The following is a 16,553-nucleotide window of genomic DNA, read 5'->3' on the forward strand; positions in this document are numbered from 1 at the left end:
TTGAGAAAGGTCAACACAGGTGGTTTGCTTTGCTTTGACTGAAAAAGCATGCATCTCTGAGAAAATCCCACTGGAAGATGGGAAATGGGTTTATTACTAGGAATCTACATTCTGTTCAATGTCAATCCAAGTTTCCAATTTTTCTTCATTTTTACTGCTCCTGGAATCTCCATGTTGGGGAATTGTAGACCAAATGAAAATCTTTGCATATATTATACTCACATGAAAGAGCGAATAATTTCAATGTTTTCTTTCTCTGAGGTGTGATAACAAGGGTTTGTAAAAATCCAAACCAGAGCATTTCAGCAACTATTCTCCCTTTTTGTTTGTCCCCAAGATATGATACCTAGAGTAATACTGCCTCTGAATATACATGTTGCAAAATAAAGGGGACATGTACGGGCATGTCACAAGACCATAAGTACTGTATCTCCCTGATGTACGTCCATGTGTTGTTTGATCAATGTGGTAGGGGAATCAGAGTTTATAAATTCAAAGCTCCAAGATACTTTAATTAGTGGGAATGAGGACATAATCTAGCACCCTTCCCAGTGGACTCAGCCACATTCCTCACTGTTGCAATCCACAAATAGATATTCTTAGCAAAAATATTTCTTTATTGCTTCATGTGTGTTTACTGAAGAACTGGACATTTTAGTTAAAGAGTCCAAATTTAAATGAAGCCCTGAGCATGCAAATGTGTACACCGATGATTATCTTGTAGTAGCTAATCATTGTCTTGATGGAATTTCTCAGAGTTGAGACATCCTTCTTCAACTAGAAATAGAAAAGTTGAGCACTAACACATTTAACCTCCTTTGTCTTACAGTTTGCTGAAATAGTGTGATATACAGCATGTAAATAATACACAGTCATGATGGAAAGGCTTTTCATCATCATTCTCAACTCCTTTGTTTAAACAGCTCCACTGGCTACCAATAAGTTTCCGGGCCCAATTCAAGGTGCAGGTTATTACCTATAAAGCCTTAAGCGGTTCAGGACCTGCCTATCTCCATGATCACTACCTCTCCTATGAACCAACGCGAACCCTAAGATCATCCGGGCAGGCGCTCCTCTCGCTTCCGCCTTTGTCTCAAATGCGGCTGGTGGGGACGAGGGAGAGGGCCTTCTCGGCAGTGGCCCCCCGGCTGTGGAACTCTCTACCTAAGGAGATCAGGTTAGCTCCTTCCCTGCCCATTTTCCGCCGGGAATTGAAAACATGGTTGTTCCAGAGCATGTTTAAATGAACAGGCCCAATAGAGCTGTCATTAGAATACTTCTTTCTGTTTTAAAAGCATATGGCACTTTATCACTGTTACTTATTTCCATGATACAGCACTTTATGAAACCTGTCCCCACTGGTTTGCTTTTAATTACTCTGATTTTATCTGCTTGGATTTTAATGTATTGTCCATTATTTTATTTTGTGTATCGTTGGAATGTTTTAGGTTTTTGTCAAATATGTTGTGTTGTTGTTTCGGGCTTGTCCCTGTTGTGAGCCGCCCCGAGTCCCTTCGGGGAGATGGGTCGGGATATAAAAATAAAGATTATTATTATTATTATTATTATTATTATTATTATTATTATTATTATTATTATTCTTTGCGCTTGAGTTAACATTTGACCTACGTAACATATAGGACTTAATCACATGCTAGCAAGCATGGCAAAATAGCAGGTACATAATAATAATAATAATAATAATAATAATAATAATAATAATAATAACTTTATTTTTATACCATGCCTCCATCTCCCCAAAAGGACTTGGGGCGGCTTACATGGGGCTATGCCCAGGTAGTTACAGTCAGTAGAAAATAAAAACACATCAAATAAAATACAATTATACATGTAAACATAGTAAAATAACAATGACATCTAAACACGCAATTTAAAAACCTGAGCAAGATTCATAAAAGCAACTGGGTGCATTGATGTACATATTGTAAGCTGACAGAGAGGTAGATGACCAAGGTGCTACAGTTAATAGGAAAAGTTGGGATGAGGTAGATGGGGTACATGGACGACTTCATCGCAGCAACGCTTCACCATCACATGGGGAAGCATCACCCAACCAGAGCAGACCAGCACAACATAGGAGTCTTCCTGTGTTGACAAGGAAGCACCCTAGGATGCTTCCATGCCAGTTGGGGGCGGGGCCTCCACCGGAAGTTGAGAAATGTCATGTGATGGGCCACATGCCCATCCATCCCTCAACTGGCTGGCAAGCATGCTAGGATGCTTAATTTGGTAAGTGTGATGAGGTCCTATAGTCACATCCAGTAGATTTTTTTGTGTGTCAGGAGCAACTTGAGTCGCTTCTGGAGTGAGAGAATTGGCCATCTGCAAGGGTGTTGCCCAGAGGACGCCCGGATGTTTTGATGTTTTTACCATCCTTGTGGGAGGCTTCTCTCATGTCCCTGCATGGAGCTGGAGCTGATAGAGGGAGCTCATCCGCGCTCTCCCCGGGTGGGATTTGAACCTGGCAGCTTTCAGGTCAGCAACCTAACCTTCAAGTCATGAGGCTTTAGTCCACTACACCATCGGGGGCTCCATATCCAGTAGATCAGAGAGTCAGTCACGTTAGCCTGGACAATGATCTGGGTAGTAAACTTGCAAAAATCTGATTCGCAAAATGAGTTCAGCAAAATTACTTGAGTTCAAACTAATTCCACACCACTGAATGTTATGCTTGCAGTTTACTGTTGTCCACACTCATGATAACGTTTGCAATGTAAACAATGTTCTGGTTGCAAGTAACTCCATACACCAATAGTGGAATGATCCTGCTAAATTGCTAAATCAATTATAAGCAAAATAACCCAAACAGACAAATCCTGCTATTGATTATCAGGAAAAAAAATGTATTTGTAAAGTAAAGTAATCATAAGGCAACACTCCACCTTGAAACACAGTGAACGTTTTGTGTACAGTTACAGTATGTAGATGGGGCAAAAAGGCACACTGCTTCCCTGCCTCAGCCAATATGCCAGCTGCGCTGAGTATTTAGGCCATCTTACTAAGACTATGGAAGTAAACATACAGTTTTCATTAAATATGCCTTTCCCATAATTGGTACATAAGTATTTCCCATGACTCTGCAGTTGAATAACTTGGCTAGAGGCAGATCTGGCCATTAGGAGGAGGGCTTCAAATCTGTTGAGTCTCAGCCATGCCGGGAGACTTGGCACCTCCACATGCTGCTTCCTAATACCAACCCCAGTCTAAAATGTCATCAGAAGCTTTCATAAACATTGGATTTAGCTTCACATAAATTACTGCTGTCCTGCGATGGTTTATGCCAGAATTTAGTGAAAACAACACATTGAATAAACAAAATAGAAGTAAATGCAAAGGAATCATAATCCAAGTCCACGATGACAGAAAATTGTATACAAAATTCAAAGTCACAAATACAATGATAGCAATGAGAATTTTATCACATGCCACTGAGATTAGTCATTATTTACATTTCTACTTGCTTAAAGCCATATGCTGGTTTAAGGTTGCAATAAGTAAAAGGAAGGAAGCACACAAATCAAAACAGAAGCTTGTAAGACTTTAGCAAAGCAAGTGCTCTGCAAGATGAGACAATATATTTATCTTTTCCTTCCACTCTACTTAGGATATAAGCATTCTACTTTTTGATCATCTTCCTTAAATTTCCCTTAATATACAATTATTGGTTCCCTTTTAAAGTAAACCATCCCAAGATAGCATGGAACAGAGTTCAAAACCACAGAAGGCAATTAAAAAGTAAGGAAATAAACATTAATTATTTTCATATATGCAACAGTAGCCATTCAGATCTCAATTCAGTTTTGTAATGGTTTCACAACTGTGTTACTTGATTGGAACGAAATTGTGAAAGTAGACTGCTCTTATAGAGTGGATGCCTCATGTTTCATTTCTGCCAGTCTTAGTGATCTTACAGATGAACACACACCTATATTGAAGGTGCTCACACCCCTTCAATACTGACATCAGAAAGTGAGCACACTTTTATGAGGATTTATATATTCACTGAAATTCTAAGCTGCCAAATAATAAAGTATTTCCTGGGTAAATTCTTCCAAAAAGAAAAAAAATCTAAAACTTAATATAGAATGGGATGGCCACAAAATTCAAGACTACAGAAAAGATCATGAATTGATTAAAACTCATGTAAAAAAAAGAGCCACACTACAATTATCCTAGATCTTAAAACTTCCAAAAATAGCAAATTATTACCAAAAATGTTAAACTGTCACTGAAAAGACCAGAGTAAGTATGCCACAACTACTATTACTATTGTTGTTATTGTTGTTGTTGTTGTTGTCATCCCACTTTTTCTCTCTTAAAAAAAGTCAAAGCAGCTCACACTGCTAAAAACAGTATACTGTAATGTACAATTTAAAATCTGCAACATATAAAGACCAAAAATAGAATTAAACATGAAACACTCCACAGCACCCTCAAAGTTATTCTGCTATGTGTTTATATTGGCCATTTTTCTTAACTGAAAATTACTTGAAGGAAAAGATTAAGGGTAAATAAATGACACAAAAGAAGAAAATGAAAGACTTACATTTTAAAATTTAATTGCTTTAAGATATTTAGTTATAATTAAGTTGTAATTAAGTTAGGAACCCCCAGTGACACATTGGGTTAAACCCTTGTGCTGGCAGAAATGCTGACCAAAAGGTCAGCGTTTCAAATCCGGGGAGCAGAGTGAGCTCCCATCTGTCAGCTCCAGCTTCCCATGCGACTACATGTGATAATCCTCCCACAGGATAGTAAAACATCCAGGCGTCCCCTGGGCAACATCCTTGCAGACGGCCAATTCTCTCACACCAGAAGAGACTTGCAGTTTCTCAAGTCGCTCTGGACACGAAAAAAATTGAGTTAGTCAAGAAAAATAAGTATACATGTAAGAGAACTACTGTGGCTACTTACAATTTATTATAGTATATATTTGGGGTAGAGGAGGAAAATGTAAACAAAAAAAATATAACACAGGGATAATGGGGAATGTTAGAAAAGGCAAGCAGCTTCATATATTTTCAGTTACATAAAAGTACATATAAATGTAACACTTAGTATTTTCCTAGAGGGTCACAGGAGTGATTACTGCTGAAAGATGAAGACAAGGTGGGGAAAAATTTAAGTTGGATAAGTACTTACCTCGTTTTTCAACCACATTTATGCACATTTTAACAAACTGAGGAACTGTGGAGCCTTCACGTTCACAAACTTTGTGCAAATGGGAACCAAATATTTGATCTAAAAGAAACAAGGGGGGGGGGGGGGAAGAGAAATTGATTAAAACTGGGTTGTTGCCCAAAATAAGCACCTGTAAAGCAGTAAGAAGCTGGTAAAGTTCATATTTCTCTATAAAAGGTCCAATATAATTAAAGTTGCATACAACTGAAAGTCAAATAGTTCCTCATCAGTTGTCAACCAGACATGTGCCATTTCTTTTAGGTTTTGTTAGATCTCCTACATACACAAAAAAATACCTTCTCTGTCTGAAAATACCTGTTCAGTTAAAGTTAGTTGTATTGCTATGGTGAGACCATTTGACTTCAGCTAAGTTAAGCAAAGGAGCTGTGATGTAACCACTTTTACTTTACCTCTGACTTAATTTATCTTATAGTTCAACCTAAAGATGTGCATTCTTTTCTTTCTTTCTTTTAGCTTCCTATGGTTTGAAGATAGGAAAAGGAAACATCTTAGTGGTTTCCCCCAGGCTCTAGAACTCAATTTCCAGAAAAGTTAGGCCCCATTTATACTGATCACTCAGATAGCCAAATGTACTACAGGGCTGAGCTGGGGCAATGCAGGTCAAGGCTACCTTCATGCAGCTTTGCCCCACATTATCCAAAGACGGGGGGAAAGTCTGAATTCTGGCACAGAATTAGGGCCTGAGAGAACAGTTGGTTGTGGAACAACCTACATTTTTTTTCTACTGCCATCCCATGTTTCTTGGGCTTGGATTACCTAGGGTCATGGGATGGCAGTTCCTTTGCCCTCACATCCTTTTGAGGGATGGATTGTCTACTAGAAGATGTTTCATATATTCATACCCATTGCAATATTTTATCTTAGTGGTATCACATACAGTGAGAAGACATGCTGAGAAGACAAGGGGGAGATGAAGGGGGTTTCCTCCCAGCACCCCTGGTTGACATCACTGCACACAATGGTGGACAAGTAGGAGCCATGTCATGGCTGAAGATACTATGACATAGGGGAGGGGGGGGGGCAGTTAGCAGCATGATGAAATACAATCATTCCAAGAATACATACAATAATCTACATAAAAACAATGAGAGAAGTGACGGGGAAGAATTGGATGTAGAGAAGAATAGTCATCCAGATACAGAAAAAAGGCTCTAAAAGATTCTAAATAGAGGTTGAGAAATTTGGCATTCATGAAGTCCAAACTTTTGGAATTTCCAGGGTGGGCATTTCAGTTTCCCATGACACTATAACAGCTTTCCCTATTTGTGCAGGTATTTTTTGCCTATCTAAACAATATTTCCTAAGGCTTATTTGTTGCCATTGGCAGCTTTAAGCTAAAATATGTTTGGACATATAGTCCCACCCTTTTGCCTTTGGCAAAAGAACACAATGCGTAGTACTTCTGATAGGGTTATGCAAAAAATGGTAAGAGGGTCGTAAATTGTAAGCGTTTTGTTAAATCCATACTTACAACCTGATTTATGACTCACAGAGCCACCCTGCACCAAACACAAATGTATCAAAACACCCACCTCCAAGTTTTTGTAAAAAAAGTTCATTTTGTATGTCCTCTCTCTCTCTCTCTCTGTCCGCTTCCCTCTTCCTCCTTTACCCTATTACTCTCGTGGTGGTGGCAGGGCTGCTCTCCCTCTCCCTCCCTCCCACTCTTCATTGGCCTCCCCCTCGTGGCGAGCCACCTGCTCTGAGCTTGGGGTGAGCCATGCCCCTAATGGGGAGGGAAGCCCCACTGAATGCCTTCCACATTAGTGTTTCCTCTCACAAGAGAGCCTCAAGCCTTATGAGAGGTAGCTTTGATGTGAGAGTCCCACCTTCTTAAGCAGGGCAGGTACTCTTGCACTAGAGGTTTTTCATGAGGGCCTCTGTCAAGCATACGGTTTGCCCCAGGGCTTGCTTGTGTAAAGCTGGGCTGGGGATGGAGGAGAGTTGCCCCAAGCCCCACAGGGCCTCCTCCTCCAATAGATAGAGCAGTGGTTCTCAACCTGTGGGTCCCCAGATGTTCTGACCTTCAACTCCCAGAAATCCTAACAGCCGGTAAACTGGCAAAACATCTGGGAACCTACAGGTAGAAAACCACTGAGATAGAGCTTAGCTCTTGTAGAGTTTTTTTTTAATAATTAAAGGAAAATAATAATTACTTTCTTGTCACTTTGTATTAGATATGACCTGGACCCCTTATATATTTTTCAAAGCACTTAAGAATTAAAATGTGAGGTCGCACAAATTTTGTAAATACAATGTGGATTTTTGGAATCGTGCACACCTCTACTATCTTGTGACTTAAAATATAAGCATTAGTTACTAAGGTATGAGGGACTTCTATGTCCTTACTGGTGTCAATTAAATCCTTTCAGGGAAATAATTTAGTAACCATATTGTAATAGGTTCCAGTATTATAGTATTTACAATTACTCAACATCTCAAAACTCTATCTATCTTCCCAATTTCTACCCACATTTTGTACAATGTAGTCACCTGATCAATTACTATTTAACCCCCCCCCCCCCAAGTAAAACAGTTTGTATCTAGCCCTTGAACATACCTTAAATTTGTGTTGTTTACAAAGGGAAATTATAGGCAACACAGCTTTTTTCGTGCTTCATAACATTAAACCGCTGGCTGGCTGGCTGGCTGGCTGAAGCATACATCACGAAGCATGTCAGCATAACTAGGTTAGTGCTCTCAGATTACAAATTGGCTTCATCCTGCTTCATTTCTGCTATATATTTTTGACAAATTATGAAAAGAGTGCTCCTTAATGGGAACTTTGTCAGCAGAATCAAAATGAATCAAACCTATGAGGGAAACCATTCAATAGAAGCGCTTTAAAATGTTTAAACAATGTGGCTATAAGATCATCATTTAAACCAAGAGATAGTTTCCGCATACCTTTCCAGCAGAGCATGACACTTTGAAAATTGGTGCAGAGGCCTTTGACAGTGCACTGTAATCAATGTTTCTTGGCAAAGCTTGAAATAATGCTAGGAGTGTGTGAAGAATTTACTATACAGTAACCTGTACAATGTTAAGAATTGGTATATTCAGCATTAGATTTCCTCTCGCCTGGATTTTTTTTTAAATAGTTCACTCACAAAATATTGACTTTTTGAATTCTGGGGTCCTATCTAGGGAAGTTTTAAAAAGGTAAAGGTTTTCTCCTGACGTTAAGTCCAGTCATATCTGACTCTGGGGGTTGGTGCTCATCTCCATTTCCAAACCGAAGAGCCGGCGTTGTCCGTAGACACCTCCAAGGTCATGTGGCTGGCATGACTGCATGGAGCACCGTTACCTTCCCGCCGGAGCGGTACCTATTGATCTACTCACACTGGCATGTTTTCGAACTGCTAGGTTGGCAGAAGCTGAAGCTAACAGCGGCCGCTCCCGCCGCTCCCGGGGTTTGAACCTGGGACCTTTCGGTCTGCAAGTTCAGCAGCTCAGTGCTTTAACACACTTCGCCACCGGGAAGTTTAGGCAGCTGTAAATAGGCCCCAGAGAATCCTCAGATCATATTTGTGCTGAATCGGAATAGTTGATCACATGGTCAAGGAGAATAGCTGCTCTACTGGGGCAGAATACATCTGGGTGAGCTCCTAGTCATTGTGTGAAGTTTTGCAGACACAAGAATGGGATGCCCATGCAACCAGCATGAAGGAGGGGTGATCCCACCTTTCTTCTTCCTCATCATGCATCAGCAAAGGTGCAGGAAGAAGGAGGGGAGATTGTCTGGTTCCTCTACCTGTGTCACACCAGGGTGCACATGTGATCAGGAAGAAGGAGAGGGAATTGACCCCCTCCCTTCTAGCTGGTTGCACAGGCACCCATTTCTGATGTTAGGAGAGGTGTCCGTGATGGTCAGGAGCTTACATGGAGCTCCAAGGCCAGAAGGACTGGTTGAGATGGACACATCATCATATTCCAGTCCCTTTTCCTGCACTGATGAGCACAGGGAAAAGGTGGTGGTGCCAGTGTCCCATCTAGACAGCAGATCAGGCTAATTCAGACCTGATCTAGCTGTCCAGACTGCCCCAAAGCCACAGAATACTCTGGAGTTTCCAGAAAACTTCAGAGTATCCTCTAATTTTGCCCTAAGTAAGGGAAAGGTGGTTTAAACACAAAAACACCCCCCAACCCATACACACACACATAACTTGGGATACTAATTGGAAGTAACTGTGCATCATGAAGACAGACAACCTTCCATTTGAGATGAGTCCACAGTTTTTGGAGAGTGTAGATGAGCCCTCAGTTCAAAACCCTCAGTAATAATGTCACAGTGCAATTCTAGACATTTAAACTAAGAAGTACATCTCCTTAAATTCATTGTAGCTTAAGTGCCTTGTAATAAGGTATAGGGTTGCAGTCTCTATGAAAGCAAAAGGCCAAATAACTGAGAGGAAAATTTGTGAATAGCTTTTACTAGTTGAGGTACCTGATGGGGTCACTAGAGAGAAGCTGGAATGTGTGGAGAGGCCTACAATCAGAATGGTGAAAAGTCTGTGAACCATGTTCTGGTTGATGAAGAATGGGTTTGAAGAACATAAGAGAACAGAGTGAGAATGGAAGATAAGAGTTCAAATATCTGCAGTCTGATAGGAAAATTGGAGGAAGCAAATTTACTGTTGCCCTAGAAGACAGGATATGATCCACTGTATTCAAATTACAAGAAAACAAATTCCTGGTAAGAGGACTTTCTCAAATGGCAGTGGACTTTAATTAATTCTTCATTGGTTGCTTTAACATAGAATTTAGACCAGGGATGCTTGCCATGAATTCCAGGGTTGATTGAGGGCGGGGGGGGGGGGGGGGGAGGGTTAGAAGATTTTGGCATCCCTTCTCATTATTAGTTCTATGATTTTATGAAATAATAGTGCCTGTTCATTGAGATCAATGATGAAATATGACTTGCATAAATAAAACAGTGATGTTTGTAAAAACATTACATCAGACATTCCTGCATTTAGATGACCAATGCTTCTATTGTATGCCCTCTATCACTTCTGATAAACATGCTTTCAGAATTCTTTAACAGGTGCATACTAATCTGCAGTAATCTTTTCTGTAATCCATTAAATTACAGTTCCCTAGACAAGATACTGGATCTTAGTGCTGATCTTCTCTACGTGGTATCATGAAAAGTTTAGTGCAAAACGATCAAATAGTATCCTCATGATTCCAAGATCATTTAGCCATGCCTCATTAATGGCCTTATCACATTGAGGTCGCCTATCTGGGGGATAACGGATCAGTCCTGCCGCCTGGCTCCCCCATTGTTGTCTATGCAACACAGGAAGTCTCCCATGTTGCCGGTACTGCCCCCTGTGACACATGGACCTCACTTCAGGCATGGAGCCCTGCCAAAAGTAGACTGATGTCATGTGATGGGATCTGGAGGGCCCTGTGCCTCAAGAGAGGTCTAAGATTATTTGGAGGTTGTGTATAATGTTTCCCTCAAAATCTCTGTAAAATTTTATGCTACACTGTCAAGGATCAATTGGACTTTTTACTTCATGGCTTATTTGATTGCTTTGATCACTGTTTAATTTTGCATTTTGTTGTCGTATTGTTTTGAATTTGGCTACATTTATTCCTTATGTTCCTGTGATATCTCTTAATTTGGCCAATTCAACTTTCATTGCTTAGATTCTCTGTTGACCTCATCACACTAGAGCTTGGATCCACTTTAAATCCACTTTAAATTCACTTTAGTAAGGGGGCTTTAAACAGCTCAGCCAGACAAGTCCTGGGCCTCACCAAACTACAAACCCCAGAATTCTGCAGGAGGCAGAAACTGCATTTAAAGTGGATTCATGCTCTAGTGTGATGAGGCAATGTATTAGGCTACTTGAATGTTCATTGGAAGTTAAGGTATAGAGTACAAGCCAAGGTAAGTACTTAAAATGGACTCTTAGTGACCATCTTTGAAGCATCACATGACAAATTTGCCTTCCTAAGAGAGTCCTTATACCTTTCTGGTGATGGGTGCACTTTTGGGCATGTCCTTGTGGGAGACTGACAAGTGTCACAACAAGGATTAATCAACTCTACAATTGCCCACCATGTGGAACCTCATCTGGGTACCCAGTTGGGGATTTTGACTATGACAGAACATGATGATGTATTGCCTTATATGTGCCCTTGAATTGAGGTGTTTATCACCAAATTACCCTTATGGGATGATATCTGGTAGTGCATTGTTTGATGCTAGCAAAGGAAACTATTGTTCACATTGCAAATTGGTTTAATTTAAATAGAATTAAGTTCATATTTAAATCTGAATTTGCTATTCTGTCTTCATTTCTTAGTTGGAAATGGGGAAATTTGGTAATATGAGAAATGGAGATCTGAATAAATTAATTAAATACATTCCATATTTCAGAGATTGTAAGTAGGACACATGTGGCCAAGCAATATTAGAGGGTGGTCAAGATGGCAAAAGAACAGACAAATTAGGAGAAGTTGCAGCAGTTTGGTTTTGGCCAAGAGCACAATGAAATTTAAGAGTCATCCCAAAATCCTATCCTTCCCCCTCCTAAGTTTATTGAGTACAGTCTACTTTTACAGGTCAAACTTAATTTGCAGCAAGTGAAGTGAGCAGATGACAGAGGAGAAAAACTGGGAATTTTAAAAAGCAGCTGAAAAAGTGGGACAACAGAGGATTAATCTGGATTCTCCCTGCCAAGATTGGACATTTGGATAGTATGCACTCCAAAAGAATTCCATATTTAACTCTTACTGTGTCAAGGAATGAAGTGAAATATATTTACAGCAAAGTATTTTTTTTTAGAGTAACTGTCCCAGGAGAATGAAAAATCCAGAAACACTTTGTTTGATTTTATGAATATAAGGGTTTAACTTTTACACACAAAAATATAGAATCACAGAATAATATAGATGGGAGAGACCACATGGGCCATCTAGTCCAACCGTCTGCCATGCAGGAAAGGCCTATAGGAAGGAAGAATTGGTAGTGGTGTGTAAAGAAGTACACAGACCTCCTAAACTCCTGTTATGGCATTTTATGTTTCCAATCCAGCTTATTTAGCTCAAATGTCTGGGAAATAGACACAATTACCACCTTATGGAATGCTACTTAAATTTAAATGCTCCCCTCTGAATATAAATCCGCTTTGTCTTCTGAAAGTTTATTCCAGATTCTCAGGAATTGCTCCCTCTTCGGAAATGTTCTTCTTCATCATTTAAAAATTTAAAGTAATGAAATATTTTTATAGTAAAGAAAATTCCCATACAAAGAGCTGTTTGCAAGAACTTGTTAAAAAAAGAAGAGGGAGAAAATAGAGCTGCATTCTATGCCCTTATACAGCTTTAATCATTCACTTTTCAGCTGTTATCAATTTAAAACCAATGAAACTCCCACACTGAGTCCATTTGAGCAGTCAATTTTAATATCTTGAGGCATCTGTAGTTATTCTGAATTGGCTGCAAAAGCAGAACTAACAACTTAAGCTCTAACCATAAGTCTACATCAGGCTGGTAACCCATATATCAAACACCGACAGTTAGTCAATATTGTAGTATAAAAAAACCCAACAGCCATTTTTAAGAAGAGCAGTATATTCACAACGTGTTCAGCAGCATGGTTCGCATTACAGGTTGCTGATATACGCACATAAAAACCATCCATTAGCGGTAGTAATGGACATGACAACTTTGTACGTGGGTATAAAAGGAGATGCAAGGAAAGGATGGGATAGTCATTGTGAGGTTCTGGGGCATATAATATGATGATTACAGCAGCAATGAATTGCCCATCCTCCTTAAGAAACCCCACAGAGTTTACAGGCATGACAGTTACAGGCAGGGTAACTCTTTACAAGTAACATTAGTTGAGTCAAACCATAGCTTTCAGGAAATAAAAACTGAACACAACCTCTCCTCACCCCACATATACATATAAACGTCCTTTAAAAGCTGTTTCATTTATATGGCTACCCCAAAACAGAAGTTGTGTGCTTTACAAAAGAGATCCGTTTTTTCTAGCTACAAAGAAAAGATGTTACAGAGTAAACTTAACCATAACACATATGGAGAGACCCAGAATATTATATATGTATCCCCAGAGCCCCTGGTGGTGCAGTGGATTAAACTGAGTTGCTGAACTTGTTGACCAAAAGGTCAGAAGTTCATATCTGGGGAGCGGGGTGAGCTCCTGCTTTTAGCCCCAGCTTCTGCCAACCTAGCAGTTCAAAAACATGAAAATGTCACTAAAACAATAGGAAATGCTCCTGTGGGAAGGTAATGGAGCTCCATCAGTCATGCCGGCCACGTGAACATGGAGGCATCTACGGACAATGCCGGCCCTTCGGCTTAGAAATAGAGATGAACACTGACCCCCAGAGTCAGATACGGCTAGATTTAAAGTCAAGGGGAAACCTTTACCTTTACCTTTATCCCAGCATTCCTCATATGATGTTAGGACTATGTACTGTACATGGGTTTATCCTGTCCATTCCTTTACACAAAATCTCAGAATAAAAGTTAGAGGATGAAATCTAATGAAATGTAAATAAGAATAGTCCCAGAGTCAAATAAGAAAACTGTTGAGCAATGAATCATACAAGTAACTAGAAACCACCCTATCAACAGCTTGAAAATACTCCACCTCCCCCAAAAAAACAAAAAAACAAAAAAGCAAACCTTGGTGTTGCCATTTTATATAAGGGACAGCATTTTATAATGCCATTACTGTAAATATAATGGGACTTGAGCATTCATAGAATTTGATATCTGTGGACAGTGGGTGTTTCCTGGAACAAATCCCCCCAGGATCCCGAGGGCATGTACTGACATCTTTAGATTGTGATTTTCATCATTATGAATTATATAGTTAGTTGTTGTTACTGTGATTTCTATTTTTCTATTTTGTTTACTTTGTTTTTGTAGTTTGTCCATTTTCAAAGAACAAAGCAAGCAAGAAAATACACAAATAGATATACATATGTTTTTGATATTTACCTGCACATTTCTCTTGACAACTAGTTAAGAGCAGAGATGTAATTTTACTTGTAAATTGTATGAGTAATTTTTAAAGGTTATGAAAATACCTATCCAACCCTTTTCTTTCCCATAGAGCGAGGGAGAGAAAGGGTAGGAGAGAGAAAGAGACAAAATAAACAATTTCTCAAGCCATTTAATTCACCTATAAAAATTAAATAGCTGCTTTCTAGGACATGAAATTTGGCCAACTCTTTCATTTTTAATCTGTGTCATTCTATTTTGCTACTTAAAAATGTTTTAATACAAGCCTGGAAAAAATTAACATTTAAAAGTGCTCTCTGTCAGGGTAAGCATTGCAACTGCATTTTCATAACATTTTAACAGATTAAGGGATAAACCCTACTGAAGACAATGAGGGAACCTTATCAAATGAGCATTTCACATAGACTTACTGGAGATTGGAATTAAGCTCTGCTAACGAATCTTAACTCATTTGCATGGCCAGAACCTAATCCTAATGAAGCTTCATGGTAGGAAATTAACATGCTTTTTCCTCTCATAAAAAATCCATTGCTACTAAAAACCACTTTTTTGTTTTAAAAAGGCTGAGATTGTGTGGTGGAGCATCATGCTTCATGGCAGAGTGTGGGGCATACAAGGCACCTCTCCATGCAAGAAACAGTTCAGGCAAAGAAATGGGAGTTCTGAAGCAAGTCTGTCTGAAAACACATACATCTGTTTTTCCTTCAGAGACACATTAAAGGATAGATTTGAGTTATGCTAATGAACCTGGATTTGTTTGGAGGGATCATGTCTGATCCCTATGTAACACCAAAGGAGATTCATCAGAAACATTTTATTAAACTAAACTAAAATGCAAAAAAGAAAGAATCTAGAAATTAGCTATATAATTAACACACACTGTGTGTGTGTGTGTGTGTGTGTGTGTGTGTGCATACCCCATGCAAATTGTGGTACTTGTGAGCAATGTGAGACATGCCCATCATAAGTACAACAGCCAGCTTTTGTATTATATTACAAGCAGACAGCAAAACCAAGAGGTTTTTTTTAAAGCAACTGGAGAGTTGCTTACCAAATTTATTTATTTATTTATTTATTTACAGTATTTATATTCCGCCCTTCTCACCCCGAAGGGGACTCAGGGCAGAACACATTATAACACACATAGGGCAAACATTCAATGCCCATAAACACATCAAACAGAGACTGAGAGACACACGCAGAGGCAAGTTAACGTTCTTCTGAGGGGATGTTCGATTCTGGCCACAGGGGGGAGCAGCTGCTTCATCATCCACACTGACGGCACTTCCTCATTCCAGGTCGTAAATTAGTTAATCTTGCCTCCCCACTTTATAAGTGGTACCTTATCTCCTACTTGATAGATGCAACTATCTTTCGGGTTGCTAGGTCAGCAACGAGCAGGGGCTATATTTTATTTATTTATTTATTTTTTTAATTGACGGGTGCTCACCCCGCCACGGGCTGGCCTCGAACTCATGACCTCATGGTCAGAGTGATTTAAGGCAGCTGCTCAACAGCTGCGCCACAGCCCGGCCCCAAATTGAGGAATAAAGAGACCAGTTAACAGAATTGGAAAGAAGTAAGGGCAGTTTTATTAACTGTTACCTATTTAAATGTTTCTTGGTGAAAGGTAATCAAATTTGGGGGAGCAAATTTGACACAGGAGCTGCTGGAGCAGTCGGTTACTCAGGACTCAAGCCCTCAACCTCCACAGGGCAAAGCACCAAAACCTCTGAGAGTAATCCCTGGTAAGCATGGCTGCTCAAAGGCCTAGCTAAGATATTGGAAGTCTAGTTAGAGCAGCGGTTCTCAACCTGTGGGTCCCCGGATGTTTTGGCCTTCAACTTCGAGAAAGCCTAACAGCTGGTAAACTGGCTGGGATTTCTTGGCATTGTCAGCCAAAACATCTTAACACAGGTTGAGAACCACTGAGCTAGAGGGTGTAAGCCCCTGAGCTACTTTGGCCCCTAGTGAGGGCAAAGACCCAGAAACCAAGCCCAAGAACAGGATATTCATCCCAACACCAAGATCCCCTGATACCCAGGGAAGTTCTAAACTCCCATCCAACACAAAATGTGCTAATATCATTGGATCACAGCTCCCCTAAAACCTGCTTGAAAAACCTACTTAAACATTGTCCTAAGCCAATTGTAGGGTAGGTAAAGTCTCCACTCCTCTCATAAAGGGAGGAGTTCCTGCCCAGTCCTGAAATGACCACTCAGGTTACACTGTGAAAGGAGGCGGGAGAGTGAGCTGAGAAAATTCAAAAGAGGAAGATAGGGTGCATGTCCTTTCAAAGATCTTTTATCTCAAAA

At 39.9% G+C, this 16,553-nt stretch overlaps 1 protein-coding gene across 3 annotated transcripts in view; it reads right to left on the reverse strand.

The window, feature by feature from the left end:
- The window catches only part of arhgap15 (Rho GTPase activating protein 15), a 505,752-nt gene that overhangs the window by 192,031 nt on the left and 297,168 nt on the right, over positions 1–16,553 (reverse strand). For all 3 annotated transcript variants that reach the window (XM_008112886.3, XM_008112893.3, XM_008112901.2), the window contains exon 10: positions 5,164–5,262. In XM_008112886.3, the coding sequence (XP_008111093.2) occupies positions 5,164–5,262 (99 nt within the window). The remainder of the gene's footprint in view (positions 1–5,163; positions 5,263–16,553) is intronic.

Source organism: Anolis carolinensis, chromosome 1 (genome assembly GCF_035594765.1).
Source record: "Anolis carolinensis isolate JA03-04 chromosome 1, rAnoCar3.1.pri, whole genome shotgun sequence".
Lineage (NCBI taxonomy): Eukaryota > Metazoa > Chordata > Lepidosauria > Squamata > Dactyloidae > Anolis > Anolis carolinensis.